This window comes from Elephantulus edwardii, unplaced genomic scaffold, assembly GCF_000299155.1.
Source record: "Elephantulus edwardii isolate Elephantulus edwardi_28Jun2011 unplaced genomic scaffold, EleEdw1.0 scaffold00167, whole genome shotgun sequence".
In the NCBI taxonomy this organism is placed as follows: domain Eukaryota; kingdom Metazoa; phylum Chordata; class Mammalia; order Macroscelidea; family Macroscelididae; genus Elephantulus; species Elephantulus edwardii.
The window spans coordinates 873,183-896,804 of NW_006399917.1; the positions used below are offsets into that span (position 1 = coordinate 873,183).

At 39.6% G+C, this 23,622-nt stretch overlaps 1 protein-coding gene across 1 annotated transcript in view; it reads right to left on the reverse strand.

Annotated features, from left to right (window-relative positions):
- Positions 1–2,813: 2,813 nt before the first annotated feature.
- The window catches only part of LIAS (lipoic acid synthetase), a 30,808-nt gene continuing 9,999 nt past the window's right edge, over positions 2,814–23,622 (reverse strand). The window contains exons 3-11 of the mRNA XM_006895404.1: positions 21,626–21,719; positions 20,155–20,235; positions 18,421–18,577; positions 18,279–18,336; positions 17,785–17,913; positions 15,233–15,378; positions 13,399–13,469; positions 12,165–12,276; positions 2,814–2,866 (exon numbers count right to left, since the gene is read on the reverse strand). Coding sequence (XP_006895466.1) covers positions 2,814–2,866; positions 12,165–12,276; positions 13,399–13,469; positions 15,233–15,378; positions 17,785–17,913; positions 18,279–18,336; positions 18,421–18,577; positions 20,155–20,235; positions 21,626–21,719 — 901 coding nt within the window. The remainder of the gene's footprint in view (positions 2,867–12,164; positions 12,277–13,398; positions 13,470–15,232; positions 15,379–17,784; positions 17,914–18,278; positions 18,337–18,420; positions 18,578–20,154; positions 20,236–21,625; positions 21,720–23,622) is intronic.

Sequence of the window (23,622 nt, forward strand, 5' to 3'; positions counted from 1 at the left end):
CTACTTCTTGCCATTAGGCTACCAGAGCCCTGTAATGATATAGTACAATAGAGAGAAAAAAACTAAACCACAACCCTTTATATTTCATTTCAAAATTTTCCTTTTTTTTTAAAGAAACATGGTTTTTTAAAATTATTTCTTTTTTTTAATGTGTGTACTGTCAAATCAGATCTGACTGGTACAGGAGGCAATTGTTCCTCCTGCTTCAGCAGAGCATCTGGTGGATTTGAACTGTGCACCTCTGGGATTACAGTGCAGCTTCTTGCCACTAGGCTACCAGAGCTCACCAAAATTTTCCTTTCTTAAAGACAAGAAGAATCTCATTCATCAAACCAGGCCTCTGAGGGAACAAGCATGTCCCTTCTGTTAAGGAATCCTCTGCTCAATTTGGAAACTTTGCACATCTGCATCCATAAGCAAAGTCCAGTCCAGAGCAAGCCGTCAGGTTGCAACAATCAACCCTAGTGCACAGCACGGATCATCTTTGCTTCATCTGTTTGGGTTCTGATCAACTCATCTCCAGCCATCCGTGGTTAGGTTCAAACGGGCATCAGCTGCAGGTTCAGGAGTCCACAGTGCTCCATGCATTCCAGATCTGCTGGTTTCCTCAGTCAGCCCCAGTGCCGGCAGGGGGCCAGTGCAACAAGCCAGGGGCTCTCACAACTCCCTGCACCTCAAGCCAACAACCTGCTCATCTACATACCTAGGCATGCCTGTTGTTGTTATGTGCCGTCGAGTTACCTGGGACTCATAGTGACCCTATGTACAAAACCTCTGACACCTGCCCCGTCCTGCCTGTCCTGAGACAATCTCACTGATTCTGAAACACCTCCATTGTTCCAGTCACTGTGTCAATCCATCTCATCCAGGGTCCTCCTCTCCTGTGCTGTCCCTCCACCCTTCCAAGCATGATATCTTTCTCCAACAACTGGTTCGTCTTGGCCATGTGTCCAAGGTATGTGAAACTGAGCTTCAAAATCCTAGCCTCCAAGGAGAAACTTGGTTTCACCCTCTCCAAGACAGACCTATTTGTTTTCTTGGTGGTCCAAGGTATCTTCAAGACTTCCCCAGCACCACAACTCAAAGGCATCAATCTTTCTTCTGTCATCCTGAGTCATTGTCCAGCTCTCTGATAGATAGCAAGTAATTGGGAAGACCATGGCCTGGATCAGGCACACCTTAGTCTCCAGACTGACATTGTTGCTTCTCAGTACTCTGGAGAGGTCCCTGCCAGCATGCTAGATAGGTGAAATAATAATTACTGAAGTTAGTGGTTGCCTGATATGTTTACAAATGATGAAAGTAAATGTTACACAGCAGAATTGATTAAGTCCTGGTAGTACAGTGGTTAAAGCACTTGGCTGCTAGCTGATCTCGTCAACTACTCCTTGGGAAAACATTGAGGCTGTCTGCTTCTGCAGTCATCACAGCCTTGAAACCCTGCAGGCCAGTCCTCCTCTGTCCTCCAGGATCACTATGAGGTAGACTTAACTTGATGACAACAGCCTGTTGTTTCTATAAAGAAAGGGAGTCTAAGTATAGGTTGCTCTTCAGCCTTAAAATAAAATGCGACCAATTTTCCAAGTTATGCATTATTTGTCATAATAAAGATATCCACTGATGTAAAAACTCAAAACAGTTTGCTATCCAACTATATTATTTTACAACTTCCTCTTGTGAATACAGTAAAGACTGGATTAAAAGCCAACAGAACTGGATTACTAGCAGTTAGTGAGGAAACTCCTCCTTCAGGTCATTACTATCACACACACAACCACCTCACTAGTACTGAGGAACACGAGGACGACGTGACATAGTGGATGCTGACGGAGCAAGCTACCACAATGCAGGCTACCACTGCTAGTCCTGGGTGATGCATTTCTGCTGTGGTCCCACAGAACTCCCATATGACTAATTAGTGTAAAATTATAGGGTCTGAAGGGGTTATATCAATGTGAAGAAGCAGCTAATTCTCAAACTTTTAAGTAATTCTGAATCAATCCAATGATGTGTTCTTAGGTGAAACATAAACAGACACTATAAACTGCCACCATAAGGGGAACATCACAATACTGCAAGCCACACAAATGCTTTGGTTTACTAGAGCTTACAAAAGTGATGATTACGTCTTCTGAGTCTGCAAAAGGAGACTTGGTGTATTGGGCTGCAGTTCAAATTCACCAGCTGGTTTCAACTGGATGGCAGTGGGTGAACAGTCTCTTACATGTACTATGAAAATGTGTGAAATACTGTGAGAGTTGCCAAAATGTGACACAGACACAAAGCTGAGTAGATGCTCTTGGGAAAATGGCTCCGCGCCAATGGACTGCTTTGTGCAGGGCTGCCACAAACGTTCCATGTGGAAAAACACAATATCTAAGAAATGTAATTAAGTGCAATGAAACAAGCTATGTATACCAGTAAGCTATTTATAAACAAATTCATCACAGGCTCAATCTGTGTTGAATGTTTTGTCACAGCATCTAATTTTTCATAAAAGAAATGTGGCAATAATGTATAGTAACGAGAGAGTAAAAAGTCTTCTGAAGTTCTTAATGTATTTTATATTGTGAATACTGAGCTCTTAACACAATTTATGATTACATTATGGCAAGAAATTGCTTACCAGGACAAGGAAAATCTGCTAAAGCCAAATGAAAGGCCATGACTCTATATTAGCTTACTGACATTTCTCTTAAACAAAGGAGTGGTAGCACATGCACTGAAGTCTGGTGTTATGGCTCCTTTGTTACCAACCGGAATTACATTTTTAAAGAATTCCCATCATCTTGAAAGCCTGGTCTGTTTTTGTTTTAGAGGGCCTTTGATCTTCTTTTGGCCACGAGATTTTTCAGGAAAAATTCACCTATTTAGGAAAAATAAAACATACAGTATTAGTTTAAAGCAAACTACTTTAACTTAGTATCAATTTAAAACAAGTGACAGTAAGATTGTTAATGTTGTTATGTACCATTGAGTTGGAACTAACTCAGCTGACTCTCCAGCAGGTGCTCAGAGGTCATAAACTGTAAGGAAGGAGGTTGTCCATCTTTCTTTCATAGAGCAGTTGGTGGATTTGAACCACATGCCTTTGGGTTAATAGCACAGTTCCTTACGTACTAGGCCCTCAGTGCTCCCTAAAGAGAATGACTACTATTTCACAATTGTTGTTATGTGCCATTGAGTCACCTGCGACCCATAATGACCCTATGTACAGCAGCTCTGAAGCCTGCCCTGTCCTGAGTCAGTCTCATTAATTCCAACACACCAACCCTCATTGCCTCAGTCACTATATCAGTCCATCTCATCCAGGGTCTCCCTCTCCTGTGCTGTCCCTCAACCCTTCCAAGCATGCTGTCCTTCTTCAAGGACCAGTCTCTCCTGGCCATGTGCCCAAAGTATGCAAGATGGATCTTCAAAATCCTAGCCTCCAAGGAGAAACTTGGTTTCACTCTCTCCAAGACAGACCTCTTTGTTATCTTAGTAATCCATGGTATGTTCAAGACTCTTCTCCAGCACAATTCGAAGTCACTGATTCTTCTTCTGTCAACCTTAGTCATTGCCCAACTCTCTAAAGCATAACAAGTAATTGAGAAGACTGGATTACATGTACCTTAGTCTCTCGACTGACATCATTACTTCTCAGCACTCTGGAGAGGTCCCTGACAGCAGATTTTCCCAATGCAATTTGTCTTTTGATTTTCTGACTGCTGGAGCCAAGTGTGTTGATTGTGGAGCTGAGCAAGATGTAATTGTTAACCTCAATCTCCTCTCCATCTATCATGGTTACACTTCATTATTGCCTAGTTGCTTTCAGCTTCACTACTTTCTTTTTATTAAACATTTTTTTTATTATTATTTTTTTATGTGAGTGTACCGTCAAATCAGATCTGACTGGTACAGGAGGAGACTGCCCCTCCTTCCCCGGCAGAGCATCTGGTGGATTCGAACCGTGCGCCTCTCGGATTATAGTTGCAGCTCCTTGCCACTAGGCCACCAGAGCTCCCCTAGCTTCACTACTTTTAAGAAGACTTTAGCATCTTCTGGCATTTCTTTTTTTTCAAATTCCAATGGCAATATTTCTCTAGCCTGACATGTTTGCTGTTAACTTTGGACCATTTTCCAACTAGCCACAACTCTTTTTTTAAAAAAGAAAAATATTCTTATCACTAGTCTCTGCAAATTCTTCTTTCTACTAACCCAGTATTATACAGGCTGACCCTACTGGTCTGCTTCTGTATGTTTGTTCCACTTTCTGTGCACTATCTTATTCCTCATCGCTGACAAAGTATTGCTGTTGGCCAAATTCATTTCAGAGAGCAATTCTGCTACATTATTATTCTGGATCTGATGTTTATAAAGCAGGCCTTATTGCAGTTGAGAAGATTCATCTGATGGAATCTCTTTATGCTTATTCCCCTCTAGGGAAGCCACGGCCCTTCGTGTATAATGGACTTGCCTCCACACCCTCTGTGGTGCCTGTTCAGAGGGGCACATTCACTTTCTCAGGTCATTAGGGTTCCATTTATTCCATCATGATCGTAGTGCAGCTTAATGCTTATTGGGAGAGCTCGGCACTGGAGGCCTGATTTTACGAGAAGTCTGAGGAATTCCTCTTTGCTATTTAGCACATGAGAAGAACAGCGATGACCATAACCATACATAATCACCAAGCATCTCAAGGCTCATACCCAGGACAAGTAATAAAGGAATTAATGCTTCTCTACACCTCATCCCATTTGGCAGGAGCAGAACTGACATTTTCACTCTGATTCATCATCCAAGTTCAATGATCAAAGTACTAGAATTCATTTACTAGTAATTTAAAACAAAAACATTTAAAGAGTTCCAAGTTCACTTCCTTGAACATTTTCCTTAAAATAAATAAAAGCTTGCAGGTTATTTTAATGTACTTGCACCAGTCTGGAGGTTGGTATTTGTTCTAAGCCTGCCAACAGTATGGCTTGATGAATAAATCCTTTATAATCACTGGTTTCCAGAGATCTTAAACTCAGGTGGTAAGTACTGAATGAAGCTTTTAGGTTTTCGAACCAGGCTATCAGTTCATGAAAATATTTATTTCTTCAGGGACAAAGAATTCTGTTGTTGTTGGGTGCTTTGTAATCGGCATAGTGACCTGTGTACAACATAACAGAACAATCCCGATCCCATGCCATCCTCACAGCCTCTGCTATGCTTCCGTCCACTGCTGTGGTTACTGTGTCAATTCATCTTCTTTAGGGTCTTCCCCTCTAACTGTTGACCCTAAACTTTTCCAAGCATGATGCTGTTTTCTGGAGACTGGCCTCTCCTGACAATATGAACAAAGGATAGAAGATGAAGTCTCATCATCCTCGCTTCTGAAGAGTATTCTGTCTGCACTTTCTTCTGAGACAGACTTTTTTGTTCTGGCAGTCCATGGTATATCCACTATTCTTTGTCAACACAATTCAAATGCATCAATTCATCATCATCTAATTATCACACACATAGGAAACAACTAAAAATATCAATGTGCACTTGGCTTACTGGTCTGACAGAAACTGGTGGAACCCCAGAGACTATGACTTAGTTACCCTTAGAACCTAGGACAAAACTTACCACCACTGCTTGACTTTCAAACACTAGACAGGCGACCAGTATCACTAGTATCACCGGGGAGCCACTCAATCCTTAGAATAACTAACCATACAAGGTGAAAAGAGCAGTATTTGCTCAACGGTAAAGCTGGTGGCTTAGTGGTAAGAACCTGTGCTGCAATCCTCAAAGCAAGCAGTTTGAATCCACTAGGTCTTCTGTGGGAAAAGGAGGGTAATCTCCTCCAGTGTGATTTATTGCCTCTGAAAATCTGCTGGAGGGTCAGCAATGGGTTGGTTCTGACTCAACGGCACTCAACAACAAAGCCCACAAAGAAGGGAGAGGTTGTTGCTGTTGTTATGTGCAGTCGAGTCATTTGCGACTCATAGCGACCCTATGTACAACAGCCCTAAACCCTGCTCTATCCTGTGCCAATTGCATTGCCTTTGACACACCCATCCCGATTACCCCAGTCACTGAATCAATCCACCTCATAGATGGTCTTCCCCTCCTGCGCTGTCCCTCTACTCTACCCAGCATGATGACCCTCTCTAAAGACCTGTCTCTCCTTACAACATGTCCAAAGTATGTCAGACGAAGTCCCAGAATCCTTGCCTCCAAGGAGCAGCCTAGTTTAATCTCTCTACGATGAATCTGTTTTCTTGGCAGTCCATGGTACATTCAATACTCTTCTCCAGCACCACAGCTCAAAGGCGTCAATTCTCCTTCTATCCTCCCTAGTCATTGTCCAACTCTCTGATGCATAACAAGTGATTGCAAAAACCATGGCCTGTATCAGGCGCACCTTAGTCTCCAGAGAGACACTGCTGTTCTTGAGTACTTTAGAGAGGTCCCTAACCGCAGACTTTCCCATCGCAATACGTTTTTTTATTTCTTTGCTACTGGTGCCAAGAGTGTTGACTGTGGAGCCGAGCAAACAGAAGCTGTGAACAATCTCAATCTCTTCGCCATCCATCCTGATGCTACCGATTTGTCCAGTGGTGAGAATTTTTGTCTTCTTGACATTAAGCCTCAGTCCATATTGAAGGCTGCAGTCCTTGACCCTCTGCAGTAAGTGCATCAGGTCCTCCTCAGTTTCAGCGAGCATGGTTGTGTCATCTGCATAACGCAGACTGTTGATAGATCATCCACCAATCCTAATGCCACGCTTCTCCTCATAGAGCCCAGCCTCTCGGATAATCTGCTCTGCACACAGGTTGAAAAGGTATGGAGACAGGATGCATCCCTGGCGTACACCCTTCCCAATTTTGAACCATGCAGTGTTGTCCTGCTCTGTTCTGACGACTGCCTCTTGGTCCAAGTATAGGTTTCGCATTAGCATGATTAAATGTTCTGGGATTCCCATTCTTCTCAGAGTCAGCCACAGTTTGTTATGATCCACACAGTCAAATGCCTTTGCATAGTCAATGAAACACAGATAGACATTCTTCTGGTATTCCTGGCTTTCAGCTAAGATCCATCTAACATCAGATACAATATCCCTAGTACCACGACCCCTTCTGAACCCAGCCTGGACTTCTGGTAGGATGGACAAATTAATGAAAACTAGAATTGTAAAAAGGAAGTGGAAAGAGTATGATTATATTGTGAGTTGCTGTTCTAATAAAATTAATATTAGAAAACAGCCTCCTCCATATTTTCTTTCTGAGGAGGGTTTGTCTCATCTTTAGGATGTAATTTTCTAATAAATCTCTGTATATGAATAGTTCAATGGAAACTTTTCTTTGTAAATTTTCACTCAGATCACATATAAAACTGAAAAAAAAAATACTATGGCTTGGACCAGGTGCACCTTAGTTTTTAAAGTGACAACCTTGCTCTAAAGTGACATTTTAAAGAGGTCCTTGGCAGCAGATTTGAAGTGAATATTACTAATATTTGAATTAACTAATAAACAGTAACAACAATACTTGAAATATTAACTTATCAATAGTATTTACATCTATTTAAATATATTTTATTTGAATTCCAATAAAGTTATTTAAAAGGTCATTAAGAGTTACTAAAAAAAGAGTTATAAAATGACACTTTCTTGATAAGTGACATCACAGAAAAGCTTCAGACCTTTTATTAATAGGGTCGCTATGAGTTGTGCTTGGCTTGACAGCAATCACCACCATCAACAACATGCAAAAATAGCTATTTATTATTTAAAAACTTTTAATTGCTAAGTTTAACTGACAGGAAAAAACATCATGAACATTTTATTAAATTTAGTCATTACATATGCGCTCCTATAAATTTCTGATGATCATAATTTTTTATAACATAATTTTTTTTGGACTTTTTTCCTTCTTTCTTGTTTTATGCCATCAAATTGGACCAGACTGACACAGGAGACTGCCCCTCCCTCTCCAGCAGAGCATCTGGTGGACCTGAACCATACACCATTGGATTATAGTGTAGCTTCTTTGCCACTAGGCTACAAGAGCTCTTCCCTTATAATTTTAAAAAACACATTTAACATATAATATTTTTACTGCGCAGTAGGTGAAATTTTACACAGAAAATTGATTTTTCATTCAATAATTCCTAAATGTATTGTTCTCCAATATTGATTGCAACCGACACAATATGTTGGCACTCTCCTGTCCCACACTGGGTTCTCGGTTTCCATTCGTTTACCCTGTTTCTCCCCTTCCAAATGTTGCCTTTTCCTCTCCTATAGACTGTCCTGGCACACATCTCTCACAAATGCTCCTGTTGCTTTTATAGGCCTATCTATTATCTGGTTTGGAAGAGGCTTCATTTCCACGTTAGAAGGGCAGCTAAGGGCAATAATCAGGGATGTTTCTCCAGTTCTTATCAGATGGGTAAGTCTGGTAGTTTTCATCAATATAAATTTTCTTCTCTATCTTTCACCCATTTTAACCAAGGTCTTCTATTCTAAGGGTGTCTGGTGGTGTGGTAGCTGGGCACCATCTAGTTCTTCTGGTCTCAGGCTCCAGGAGGTTCAGCAGAGCTTGGTTTTCTCTGGACCTTTGCTCCAGGTGGGCAGAGACCAGTAATTGTGTCTTATAAGCCTGCTTGCAAGCTTTTAAGACACCAGAGGCTTCTCACCAAACTAGAATGTAGGACATCTTTACGGACAGTGTCACGGCAGTTATCTAGACGTCCCAAGATCCTTAGCTTTCAAGCCTAACAGCTCACATCCACTATGTGTTTGGCTAGGTCTAAGGATATTCTACACCTGTACCCTCTACGTATACAAGTAGTAAATACAGTTAATCATGTATAAATATTCACAACTCTATGTATATGGGTTTGGTTTTTTTGTTGATATCTGTATACAGTTGAACAGTACAGAACTAGTGGTGCTAATGCCCTGCACAATCATTGAAATGAAAAATAAATAAATAAATAAATAAATTTAAAAAAAAGAAAATCAATGTATAACCCTCGACTGCCCCTAAACGTAACTATTATTAGCCTACTGTTGACTGAGAAGCCTTACTGATAATATACTTTATATGTTATATGTATTATATAAACTATACCCACACAGAAGCTGTGTTTTCTCTGAGGTGAAAACGTATTTCACAAAAAGTGCAAGGTTTATACATGTTCATGTAACTGAAGCAACAGCTACTATTATTGATAAAGGCTATCAAATATGACCCACAGCGACCCTACGAACAATAGATCTGAACCTTGCTCTATCCTGTGCCATCCTCACACTTCCTGACACACTAGAGCTCACTGTAGCAGTCACCATGTCAATCCACCTGGCTGAGTGTCCTTCTCTCCTTCGCCAACCCTTTGCCTTTCCAAGCATGGTGTCCCTCTTCAAGTTATAGCCCCTCCTAGCAGCATGCCTGAAGTATGTGAGATGAAGCTTGATTACCTCTGTCTTCAAGAAACACTCTAGTTGTACCATCTACACGACATATCTGTTTATTCTCTTGGCTGTCCATGGGATGTTCTCTACTCTTCTCCAAGATCACAGCTCAATGGCATCAATCCTTGTTCTGTCATCCTTATTCACTGTCCAGCTCTCAGATCCATAGCAAGTGATCAGGAACACCATGGCCTAAATCAGATGCACTTTGGACCTCAAACTGACGTCACTATTCCTCAATAATTTGAAAAGTGAAAAGGTCCCTGACTGCAGACTTTCCCAGTGCGATATTGCTGGTACTAACAGAGTTGACTGTGGTCTTTACAAATTTCCTTTTTTTGCTCACAATGGTCCTTACTTTGGATTTATTTATCTTGAAATGGGGGACAACAACAACTGCAGACCTCAATCCATGGCATATATCAAACAATTCAACATTTTCTTGCAATGTTGACTTTTGCTCTGTCTTCGGTGTCTTCTTTGGTGAAGTGTCTGTTTGTGTTATTTGTCTAACTTAGACAGTCCTTCTGTTGTTGAGGTACAGAAGCTTTCTATACATTTTAGAGATTAGACTCTTGTCAGGTATGTTATTGCCAAAAAAGCTTTTTCGATCTGCAAGTCCTCTTTTTACTCTTTTGGTGAAGTCTTCGGTGAACTCAATCAAGTGTTAAGTTTCTACAAAGTCTCAGTTACCTGCTTTATCTTTTTTTAAAAAAATATTCTTTTATTATTATTTTTGTGCATGGCTGTCATCAAGTAGGGTCCGACTGGTACAGGAGGAGTTTGCCCTTCCTTCTCCAGTGGAGCATCAAACCACGTCTTCGGGATTGCAGCACAGCTTCTTGCCACTAGGCCACCAGAGGTTCTTGATTTATCTTTCTTAATTTTTTTTTCATTGTTGAACATTTTCTTCCTCCCCTCCCCTCCCCACAATGTACCCCTTTTCCTAGATTGTTGTCACATATATAAAGCCTAATCATAAATTCCTTTTAAAGTTCTTCCTCTCATCTCTTCTAATGCAGTGTTACCTATACACTCTTCTCCCATTCTCTCCCCAACCCTGTCATGTCTGTTCTATTTTATAAGGGTGTGTTTGTCTGTGACTGAGATATTACACTCAGCATGTCCTCCAGCTCACTCATGCTGTGTAATATTTTATTAATTCACTGTTTTTCAATGCTGCATAAGATTCCACCATGTGAATGTACTATACTCTTTTTGTCTATTCATTTGTTGATGGGCACTTGGGTTGCTTCCATCTCTTTGCTATAACACAGTAATAAAGAAGGTGTGCATACATCTATTTGAGTCATGGCTCTGGATTCTTTAGAGTATATTTCCAGTAGTGGAACTGCTGACTCAAATGGTATTTGTAGTCTCAACTTTTTTGAGGGGGAGGCGGGGAGCAGTGGAATTGCAGGGATCAGCACTTCCGGAGTGTAGTGGATAAGCTTCACCCTGGGAAAACCACCTTCGTGATCATGGTATCTCCCCTGCCAGGTAAGTATATTCTCAACTTTTTGAGAAAGCGGCAGGCTACCTTCCATAGTGGCTGTACCATTTTACATTCCCACGAAAGTGAATAAGGGTTCCAAGCTCTCCACAACCTTGCCAGCATACGTTGTCTGCTGTCCTGTTGAACTTTTGCTATTGTTGCTGGCGTATCTGCTTTATCTTACATTTTTTGTATATGTTTAGTTCTGTTTGATAGTCTACTTATGACACAGATTTGGGTTTTATTCCTATTTTTTCTTCTCTGAACTTTAGAGTTTTGGGTCTAGGATTTAGGTCTTTGATGCATTTTGAGTTAGTTTTTCTGTGTGACCTGTATGAGCTATAGATCCTGTTTAATTTTTGAAAATTAATATCGAGTTTTGCTAGCACCATTTAATGTACTTCGATCCTGTCTGAAAGATCAGCTGTTTCTAGCTGGATGAATTTGTTCTATGGATTTTCAATTCTGTTCCCCTGGTCCTTATGTCTGTTGTTGCCCCAGTACCAGGATGCTTCAACAACCATGGATGTGGAAGTAGTTTCTGAGGTGAGAAAAGGTGAGACTCCCTCCTTTCTTCTTCATTCTTTACAATGCATATTACTATTTCATCCTTGGAAAATGGTTTTCTTTTCACAGATGAGTTCAAATGTCTAAGTAGAAAAACCCTCAAATTCCAAAGGAGAAAAAAAAAGTAGCATGTGTAGCTAATAACAACATTACTGATTTCTACATGGAAAATAAGTCTTTTTTTTCTGTTGCCTCCAGGGAAAAACCCAAAGAAGTTAATGATGCAAGCAGCAATGCTATCAGAGATCATTTTAAAGTTTAAATTAATCTGAAATTGGAAGTTTGGGGCTGCAGTTGGTACCAATTCAATATGAATGCACCTTTTTCAGAAAGCCGTATTATATGCTTGACTGATATTTGTTATTTCTGGATATTCTACTCCCAGAATCCACACAGAGAATAAACAGATGACTTCTGACTTCATCATTGCATTGAATTGCAAAGGAGAAGAGACTTCATTTAAGGGACAAATTAAATAATAACTTCCCAGGAATATAACGCTCACGGACTGGATGTCTTAAGGATGTCCCAGGAAAGAAACTTTTTTCTCAAAGCAAAAGACAGCCGCATTTACTGTAATTTACCATGGAAGTTTAGTGATTCAGCGGAGAGCCCAACATAGAAAGTTACAGTCTAAATAAAAGCATTTCCTGTTGCCTAACTTACCTGCTTTATATGAAGAACGCACCAGAGGACCACTTGCAGTGTAATGGAAGCCAAGTTCATTTCCAACTTTTCCCCAGTATTTGAACTTTTCGGGAGTAATGTATTCTTCAACCTACATTTAAAGGATTACATCTGGTAAGATTCTAGACCTTTTGAATCTATGGAAAAATCTATTCCCTTATTTATAGAATGGTTTCCCCTTTCTTATTTGTCAGGGTCCCCACACTTACCTTTTCCACCTCACTGGAAAATCAGTTTTTATTAAATGGGTACCGGTTACTTGTTGGACACTCAATCAGAATATAATTAGGGAATTAAGAGAGGAGGGAAAACATACAAATTCTGTACATTGGGCTATTCCGAATGATGGAGAAGGAAGATGAAGTTATATATCTGCTACATTTGTTTTATTCCTTCACTGATTAGCAGGTATAATCAAGAATTAGTGAAATCTTCCTTATGAATCAGGGTGAAGTCTCTCTCAGGGAGGAGTGATAGGGAATGGCAAGGGACACACTGACAAAGGAAATTAATCAGAACTGACTTTGACAAGCACTGTGGCAATTGGACAATTAAAACAGACATGGGGGGGGAATAAGAACGAACTGGGGATGAGGGTGGAGAAAACAGTGCAACAATGAATGAATGAAAACCCAAAATCTCTGTAAATGTTCATTAAAACTAATAAAATTTAATAATAAAAAAAAGAATTAGTGAAATCTATAATTGGCTTGAGAATAAGACTATGTCTTCTAATTTCTGCTTAGCCTTGTATCTGGCAAATGGATGCTACTCCACAAAAGTTTCTCTCACCTAAATTGAAATCAAATCATAAGATCACCAAGTGTGAATGAACACAAGTTTTCAACATTCAACATTTTATCTTAAAGGTTTGCTTGAATTGTACAATTTGAGGGGGCAGCGAACAAGTGCCCGGTGGGCTGCTTTCTGCAGATAGTAAAATAGAAAATGGGAATAAAAAATATACAAGGAATACTACAGATTTAGCTGTTGTTGTTGTTAGGCGCCATCGAGTCGAGTATGACTCACAGCAACCATATGCACAGCACATCTGAACCCTGCCTTATCCTCGTCCATCCTCATCCTCTCTCACACACTTGAGTCCACTGCTGCAGTCACCTTGTCAGTCCATTTAGTTAGTAGCATCTTAATTTTACCAATAATATTTCATTCAAATTACCAATGAACTTTTGGTAACATGAGGTATATATACCTTAAGGTGGCGCTTTGTTGGCTGCATATATTGTCCTAAAGTCAAACAGTCCACATCTGCTTCACGAAGTGCTGCAGGGGAGGAAAAATAAAAATTAAAATTACATTGTTATCGTTGTTAGGGGGTGCCTTTGTATATGACCCATAGCGACTCCATGAACAAAAGATCTGAGCTCTGTCCTATCCTAAGTCATCTTCACACAATCTGACGCACTCACGCCTATTGCTGCAGTCACTGTGTCAATCCATCTGGTTGAGGGTTATCTTCTCTTTCACTGACCTTTCCAAGCATGATGTCCCTCTCCAAGGAATAGCCTCTCCTAGCAACAAGCCCAAGAATGTGAGACAAAGCTTTCTCATCTTTGCCTCCAAGTTGCACTCTGGCTAATGCCACAATTACATTAGCAGATGTTATTACAATACTAAAATTGTAGATCTAAACATAATTTTACGGAGGAAAATGAAAAACCATGAACTTTAGGCTGGTCTCTAATTCTGATATTCAGGAGTACAACTGTACTTATCAGGTAAAAAAGTATTTATGTGCCAGGAGTCAAAGTAAGGGTTGAAAACTAAGGATCATTAAGACCATCATGTGGAACAATCGACACAAGGACAAATGCTTCTAACATGACGGAATTAACGTTAAAATAGGTGTGGAGGGTATTTTATAGCAGTAACCCATTACATAAAACGGGTGAGTCACTTATACAACCATCCATATTACAGACCAAACACACCAAATTAGGGTTTTAATAAATGTACAAGACAAACTCAAGAGGATGTGATTTGGCTTCTGAAATACCCGAATCTTTCTAAAATAAACTCCAAACTGCACGTATTATAGTAAAAACCAATCTTTCATTACTATTTAAATTCAAATTACTCTTAGAACCAATAAATAGTTGCATTTGTGCAAGGTCTTTCAGTTAAAAGAAATAATTTGACATGTGAAAATTTAGAGACCCAATCATTACAGAGCAAATGGGCCATGGGACTAAAGTTTGTCACAGTCCAACGCTTACGTTCTGTGGCAATGCTGTAAGTTTTTCTTCAAAGACTTGGATTAGTCCTATTCATCTCTGAATTGTCAGTGTACACCAAGTTCCTGGTACATGGCTGCCTCTCAAAAGTGTCCAATGGTTGAATGAGAACCATGAATAAAATCATGTTTTCACTTGATAAAAGGGAACAGAATAGAATGAGCTCCATTCATGTCATTCACGGGAATTCTATGAAACCACACTTCCTTTTCCAGCTGCCATGTTCACCTGCTGTACTTTGGGCATGTCATCAGGGGGCCAGTCCTTAAAGAGAGATACCATGCTGGAAAAGGTGAAGAGTCAGAGGAAGAGCAGAAGCCCCCCAACAGGACAGACTGACACAGCGACTTTAAAAATGGGCTTGAGCAAATCAGAGGTGGTGAGGATGCTTCAGGATAGGGCAAGGCTCAGACCTGTTGTTCACAGGGTCTCTGTGAGTCACAGATGACTTGATGGCACCCTAACAATAATAGGAACAAGCTGTACTCTTTTTTAAAAAAGAAATTTTTTTTTTAATTACTTTGTGTGTGTGTGTACTGTCAAATCAGATCTGACTGGTACAGGAGGAGACTGTCCCTCCTTCTCCAGCAGACCATCTGGTGGATTCGAACGGTGTACCTTTGGGATGAAGCTGTACTCTTGTGCTTCTTTCTTACTGGCATTTACACTAAGTATGTATATTCCTTCATTCATACTTAAACTTAGTATGTAAGAAGTGTAACTTTAATGGGACCTTCAAAGTGACTTTCTGCTATTAGTCAAATTAAATCAGAATGAGTCATCATTTCTTACCTTTCATTGTTGCATATACTTGCTCATCAGTCTCCCCTAAACCCAGCATTATAGATGTTTTAGAAATAACACCAGGCTGGACCTCCTTGGCATGCTTCAGGACACGTAGAGACTGGTCGAAATTGGCCCGGGGATCACGAACTTTCCTTAAAAACACCAGGGCTGTTGTCAGTAAAAATATGTACAGTTTCAAACAAGAACAGTCATGCAAACAACCTCAAAGACTAGGAAAGCATTTCCTACAACCACGTTATCTATTAAGTGGTAGGTAGCATTTGTGCTAAAATGTCTGTTAATTTAGGAAAGAAAAATAAAGGCCTCACTGGGCCCCCTGTTTCTACTTTTAAACCCTTTGGGACCTGAGAGAGAGAACAGAAGAAACTATTTTCGTCTAGAATCAGAGCGGAAAAATGAATGAGTGGTCAGGAGAGGAAGGTGAGGATGTGGAAGTAGAACTCTGAGACTGAACAAAGAAAAAACTGTTTTTAACCCGAACCTGCATTTTTGAAGTCTGAAACTTTCTGTTCATTTCTTTCCTAAAGACATAGCTGCCCTCTGCTGGTGGGCATATAACACTGGCATCTCTAGGTAATGAAATGCAAGATTCTGGAATTTTCACTGGAAAGGATGTTTAAGGGAAAGCAGAGGAAATGGCACCCACTGGTGGTGGCATCACGAGACATGAGGGCAGGAGCAGGCTTTGGGCCAGCCTTCAACAGCAGCCAAATCACCACAGTTAAATGAGCCCAGGCTGAAAGGCCAGGAAGCTTGCTGCTGTTAAAACCTGCAATTCATCTGAATCCAAATACAGTTTTATTGAATCTAAGTGATTTATGTTTCATACTTTCTTTTTCAATCAGATGGGAAAATAAGAAATAAATTAATGAAAATTTAAAAATAATAAAAGTGATGACACAGCAAGAAACTATCTTCTGAAGGATTTCCCCACCCAATTTAAGAGATTCCTTTGACTGTTTATGGAAACTGGTTATTATTTATGACAACTTCTTCAAGTTCTAGGAAAGAATAATCTGTATAAGCTGGGAAAAATCACTGCTGAATAACTGATTAAAATGAAGGGAAATAAGGTCCACCATTAATCTCATCTGAAAATTCATTTTCATTTTTCTCAAATTTGAATAGTCCTAAATATAGAGTAAGTCTAGTTATGAACTATCAAAAATATAAGAGTAGGGGGCAATCTCCTCCTGTACCAGTCAGATCTGATTTGACGGTACACATAAAAATAATACAATAGGCGAGCTCTGGTGGCCTAGTGGCAAGAAGCTGCACTGCAACCTCAGAGGTACACGGTTCGAATCCACCAGATGCTCTGCTGGAGAAGGAGGAGGAACAATCTCCTCCTGTATCAGTCAGATCTGATTTGATGGTACACTAAAAAAATAATGAAATAAAATAAAAAAATTAAAAAAATAATACAATAAAAAAATTAAAAAATATATAAGAGTAAAGAAACTGTTTACTTTTCCAAAAGAGATCTACAATACATTTGAATACTAGTTCTTTTTCTGCACTGTTTACTACATAAAACACCAAATGTCTTGAAAGTCTTTTAAGAATATTATTATTATTATTATTATTATTTTGTATGTACTGTCGAATTGGATCCAACTGGCATGCGCGCAGATTGCCCCTCCTTCTCAAGCAGAGCATCCAGTGGATTCAAACCATGTGCCTTTGGGATTGCAGTGCAGCTTTTTGCCACATAGCAACCCTCCGTTGGATCTGCGAAGTTATAAAACTTCACTGGAGGAAACTGCCCATGTTGCATCCACAGAGCAGCTGGTGGATTCTAACTACTGATCAGGCACTCACCACCACGGCTCCTTGCAGCATATACACACAAATATTAAAAATATACTAAGGTGTTGATTTTAAATTGTTCCCCCGTATGGGAAAGGTGGACAATGAATAAGGTAGGACAAAGAACTGATGACCTTGAGCTGTGGTACTGGTGAGGAGTACTGACTATCTCATGGACTGCCAAGAGAACAAACAAGTTTTTCTCTTGGAGGAAGGGCAACAGAGTCCTCCTTAGAGGCAAGGATATATACTTTGGGTGTGTTGTCAGGAGGGGCCAGTATTTGGAAAAAGATGTCATGCTGGGAAGGGTGAAGGGTCAGAGAAGGAGGAAGTGGCTCAGCATGGTGTACTGACACAGTGACTAACAACGGGGCGAGTGTATCACAGGTGGTTGGTATAGATGGTACAGGTCGTTCACAGGGTTGCTATGAATTCTAGCTGTCTCAATGGCACCTAATAATAATGAGGTACAAATCACAAATATTACTGAGTAAGAATACTGAACTTATGTTCTTTTATGCTGGCTACATTTCCTGTTTTCAGTGAAAAGCTTAGAGTGTTTTTTTTTATTATTATTAAATTTTATTAGTTTTAATGTAGAGTGCTTTTTTATAAAGTAAAAGTTACACGGAAAGAGTCAATTACAAAGTTCTCCCCTAAAAATCTGAGCCAATGTCACAGATTTGACTCTTGCCACTTCTCCTACGCTACTGTGGGCACACAATCACCTCTGTAGTTCTGGGACCGTCTCTACATTATGTGCGTACACATCCAATCCCGACTGAGCGACTTGCTCTATTGCTTTGAGGTCTCCTCGGAAATCAGGGGTGAGACATTCTACAAGGATTTTTGGGTTCCTAAGGAGAAAAAAAATTAAAATGATGAAAAGAATTGATGTACCTATTCAATTGTACAAAATGTACAGTACAATATGTACTGTTCAAAACAGTAAATGTCAGTATTCAATTGCTATCAACTTTAAAAATACTCAAAGTTTAGACTGTACTCAAATAGGGCCATAGAAAAGTTCATGGCTCTGGACCCCTTAAAATTTTCTGCAAATATGTACTTTTATGTGCAGGCTATTTTTTTTAAAGAAACATGTAATTTCTAGTAGACTATCAGAAAGGTATATAATCACCCCCACCTTATCTTTGCCAAAAGACCTTGTATAACTGACATGATATGGAGGGGAAATGGTCCTTAAATGAATAATCAGTACCTTTCCTTTAGGTAGGACACAGTCTTTGCAAAATGCCCAGCTCCTCCATCAGGCATATCTACAAACACAAGAATACACTACTCAAAATGAAGTCACAATTTTATAATAAGAGTCAGTTTCTCAAAGACACTGTAACACTCACCATCTCTGTCCACAGACGTCAAGACAACATAATCCAGACCCCACTCGGCGATTGCCTTTGCCGTATTGTAGGGCTCGTTGGCATCCAGTGGAGGGGGCTGTCTCGCAGTCTTAACGGAACAAAATCTGCAACCTCTCGTGCATGTGTCACCCATCAGCTAGAACAGAGACGTCACAGTGTAAAGCAAATGAACAGATGGTTTTCAACACAATGCTGGAAAGGTAAAATAAGCTGCAAAGATTATAGACAGTCTGACTATGTTTAAAGAGTCTGAAGTATTAAAAACCAAATGATATATAGTTTGGAATAGAAGCATACTGGAGAAACTAGGGAATAAATGAAATAATCAACTTAGAATTAAGAATAATGGTTACTAGGGATAGGAAAAAGGGGAACAAAAATTAATAGATACATGATAGACATTATGATGGGTGAAGGGAAAGGTGAATTTCAATAATAAGGGGATGATTAGCATGGCAGCACTAAAAAAAAAAGAAAATAGAAAGGTATATAAGAAACTCTGTCAACAGCAGGTGACATACACATGCTATGGTAAATGATATGCATGTGTGTATATATGTGATATTATATATGTGATATGATCTACCCAGACAGGCAAGATGAACAGATACTGATTGTGAAAAGGATGGCACACATGACCACACAAAGATCTGGCAGATCACATTTCTATATGCATTAGTATATGCTATAAATACATCCACGTAAAAAGGCCATGCTTGCCGGTCTGATAGAGTCTGCTGGAACTCCCAAGATGACGGCCTTTAGTCACCCTTCAAATCTGGAACACAATTTACCCCATGGCTCAATTTTCAGCCAAATGACAAGGTAAATGATAATGTGAGGCACCCACTCCTGAGAGTAACCAACCATCTGAGGCCAACAGGGCAGCATTTGCCCAGGGACAAAGTCTCCAAGACAGGAAGGTGTTCGAGAGAAGGATGAACATAAATGAGCACTGTACAAAGAAGAGGGAGAAGGTTTGATTGCATTGTGGGTACTGCAATTACTGTCAGAAAACAAAAGGTGTGTGGATGGTTGAATGAAAAACCAGTACGGTTTGTAAATTTTATAAACTCAAGTAACAATAAAAATACAAGAATATTATTAAGGAAAGAGGGAAGGGACAGGCCCAGAAAGGGTCATACAGGAGGATTAGAAGAAAATGCTGATCCTCTACTCTCAGAATGGAGGGAGTACTCGGGTGTCTGCTGTAGTGCTGTTCTTTATAACTTGCATATTGTATATAAACATTGCCTGGCATCTACTCAATAAGCAATAAAAATTACTTTATAAAAAATATACAATTGTTTTTAAGACACTTAACAGATTAGAAATAGACACCTAACGGAGAGGAGTGCAGGCCTCTGGGAGTTAAAGGCATAGCTGAAAATACATGAAAAGATAAGCATCATATGTAACATTCCCCAAAATGATTAAAAGGGCTTTCTCGAGATAGCACATAATTAGCTGACAGAGAGCTGGAAGAATCAACACCAGGCGTAGTCAGAGAAGAGTGAGACTACAACCACATGGATCATTCTGTCAGGTTTATTTATTTCTTCACATTTCTCACACATTCAAAGGCTGTAAAAAAATCTGATCTGAGTGAGTCATGTACACATTCTGTATTCCCTAGTGAAGCTTCCTAGAAGACAACAATATTTCCTTTTAGTTTTTTTTTTCTAAGGCTTCCCTGCTTCCGGCGGGTCTTACCATAATTGTGGCTGTGGCCGTGGCATACTCTCCACCTCCCCAGCACTCCCCAATGTTCGGACATCGCGCTTCCTCACACACCTGTTGGCAAAAGGAACTGGATACAATGAAGCTGAAAATGTTCACCAACTGGACAATCAGTGACCAGACATTTCAGAACCTACCTCTTCTTTAGACATATTTATAAAAGTCACTATTTAAAAAAAATGCTGTCAAACTGAAAAATCGTATGACTACCAGGATTTTGTTTTTAAATTAAAAGCTTCTAAAAATATATAAAGGAGCTCTGGTAGCTCAGGGGTTAGGAGGTGCAGGGGTAAACCAAAGGTATGCTGTTCGGATTCACCAGTTGCTCTAGGAGAAGATGGACCATCTCCTTCCACATGATTTACTATCTCTGAAAACCCAATAAGCTATGAGATCGTTCTTACTTGATAGTACTTAACAACAATAATCCATACATATATATATGTGAATATATATACACACATGCATATATAAATACACTCACATGCACACACCTCATTTTTCTTCCCTGGAGCAACTAATGGATTTAAACTGTAGACCTGTTAGTGACACAACCCATCATGAAGCACTGTGTCACCAGAATCCCCTCACCCCATATACATATAAAAACACACAACTATATACATCTCTTATATGTGGAAATACAAATGTCTAAAAGACTGAGACTTGAGAACTGTGTGACTAAGATTTAAGATTGTACTTATACCATGTTATGTAACACACTTTCAAGTTCAATTTGATATTCTCTAATTAACATGTATCATTTGTATACAAAGCAAATTAACAACAAAGAACCCTTCCCTCAAGTTGCATACAAACAACAAAGAAATCTCTTTTTGAACTATTAAATGAGAGGTTAAGAAATACAATAGCATTTTTTTTCTTTTGCAAGGAAAATTATTTTAAATGTATTTCCATTATAGAAAATAAAGTAGCACTAAATAATTTTATTAGGAGCAATGATAGCCCAATGGTAAGAAGCTGAGCTGCACTCCCAAGGCAAGTGGTTCAAATCCACCAGACGCTCCCACAAGACAGGCAGTTACCTCTCATGCAATTTATTGCCACTGAAGGGTCCCGTGAGTTGGTTCCAACTTGACAGCATGCAACAACAATGATGATGACAAATATTTTTATCACTTTTCCTGCTTTGTTATTTACTTATTTACTATTAAATTAAATATATTTAGAAACACTACAGCTTTTGGTTGGGCAGTGTTTGGTGGAGCTCCCCAATTAAAATAAACTTGGAAGCAAGAAGAGCAACCACCTCTGAAATACCTTGCCTCCAGAAACCCTATGAACTTGGAGAAACGATGAAAGTTACACAAGTATTCAGGTCTTTTGTTCATAGGGTCTCTATGAGTCACCTATAACTCGACAGCAAATAACAACAATAGCAGCTTTTGGTTAAGAGGATCCATTAACACTTTACCATACTTACTGTATGAAGATTTAAATTCCGTAGCGTGTTTTTCAGCTTGTTGTAATTTTTCCCTATGGGAATTTCAGTCTTTAGCCATGGAGGGAGACTTAACCTGAGGAAAATGAAACATAACTAAAAATGTGTTGCCAAATAATCACATAGCTTTAAAGGTATTTTGCTACCATGATTCCTAGTTAAAAACTGTCTTCATAAGCTTTGACCAATTCTTCTGATTCCTAGCCTAAGAGTAAAAGAATCAAATTTAGACTTGCTCAAAATACTTTCTACAACACTTACAGTAAAAAACAAAACCAAACACTACTAGTGACATCTAATAAGGCACTATTCTTATGTCTACCTTTTGCAAAGGTAAAGAGTCAATAAATGATTGACTAATAAAGGATGTGAAATTTTTAAATATCTCATTCCTCAACAAGTAACATTGCTCAAAAGCACTGTGTTTATTGCAAGTAAGGAGAAACTCCAACAATACATCATCTGCTCTACAATTCAGATTTTATGATTAACAAATGGAAAATCTGTGGTTGCCTAGTGGTAAGGAGCTGAATTGCCAACTCAAAGGGATAGTGTTCAAATCCAACATCTGCTCTATAGCACAAAGAAGAGCAACTTCCTCCTATGCAATTTATAGCCTTTGAAGACCCTAGAGGGTTAGCTATGAGTCAGTTCCAACTCAACAGCACATAACAAAAAATGGAAAAAGGAGTCTCAGTAGCTCAAACAGTTAAGAGCTTGAGTGTTAACAAAAAGATCAGCAGTTTGAACTCAGGCAACAGCTACAAAGGAGAAAGAACTGGTGATTTACTTCTGTAAATATTTCTGTTTTTAGGTGTCGTCAAGTCACATAGTGACCCTGTGAACAACAGATCTGAACCCTGTCCTATCCTGTGCCATCCTCACAATCTCTGCTGCAGTCACTTCCAATCTATCTGGTTGAAAGTTTTCCACCCTCCACCTTTCCAAGCATGATGTCCCTCTCCAAGGAATAGCGTCTCCCAGCCACATACCCAAAGTATGTGGGACAAAGCTTCATGATCTTTGCCTCCAAGGAGCACTGTGGCTGCACCTTCTCTCAGACATATCTATTTATTCTCTTAGATGTGAAGACTACAGCCAAGAAGATGCTAACCAGCACTACTTTTCCATGACATCCTCACCATGACTCTAAGGCCACCTGACAGCACTTAATAGCAAAAACTTAGGAATAGAGTCTAGCATCCTCAGGTTCCCCCTAATCTACCCACAAGTGATCTTAAAATTGCAGAAAAAATATCTTCCAAAATAGGTTACCAACACACAAAATGCCCTCATCATTCTTTAGAATTAAGACAAGGTTTCTAGAGGAAAAAAATAATGTAAACTGACTGGAAGATGAAACAAATTAGGATCTTCAGCACTGAATAAGAACTGAAAATATAATGTGAAACCTATACTTGGACCAAGAGGCAGTCATCAGAAAAGAGCACGGTAACACTGCATGGTTTAAAATTGGGAAGGATGTACGCCAGGAATGTGTCCTATCTCCATACCTTTTCAACCTGTATGCAGAGCAGATTATCCCGAGAGGTGGGGCTCTATGAGGAGAAGTATGGCATCAGGATTGGTGGAAGATCTATTAACAATCTGTGTTATGCGGATGACACAACCCTGCTTGCTGAAACTAAGGAGGACCTCATGCACTTGATGCAGAGGGTCAAGGACTGCAGCCTTCAGTATGGACTGAGGCTCAATGTCAAGAAGACAAAGATTCTCACCACTGGACCAATTGGCAGCATCAGGATGGATGGCAAAGAGATTGAGATTGTTCACAGCTTCAGTTTGCTCGGCTCCACAGTCAACACTCTTGGCACCAGCAGTCAGGAAATAAAAAAATGTATTGCGATGGGAAAGTCTGCTGTTAGGGACCTCTCTAAAGTACTCAAGAGCAATGGTGTCTCTCTGGAGACTAAGGTGCGCCTGATACAGGCCATGGTCTTTGCAATCACTTGTTACGC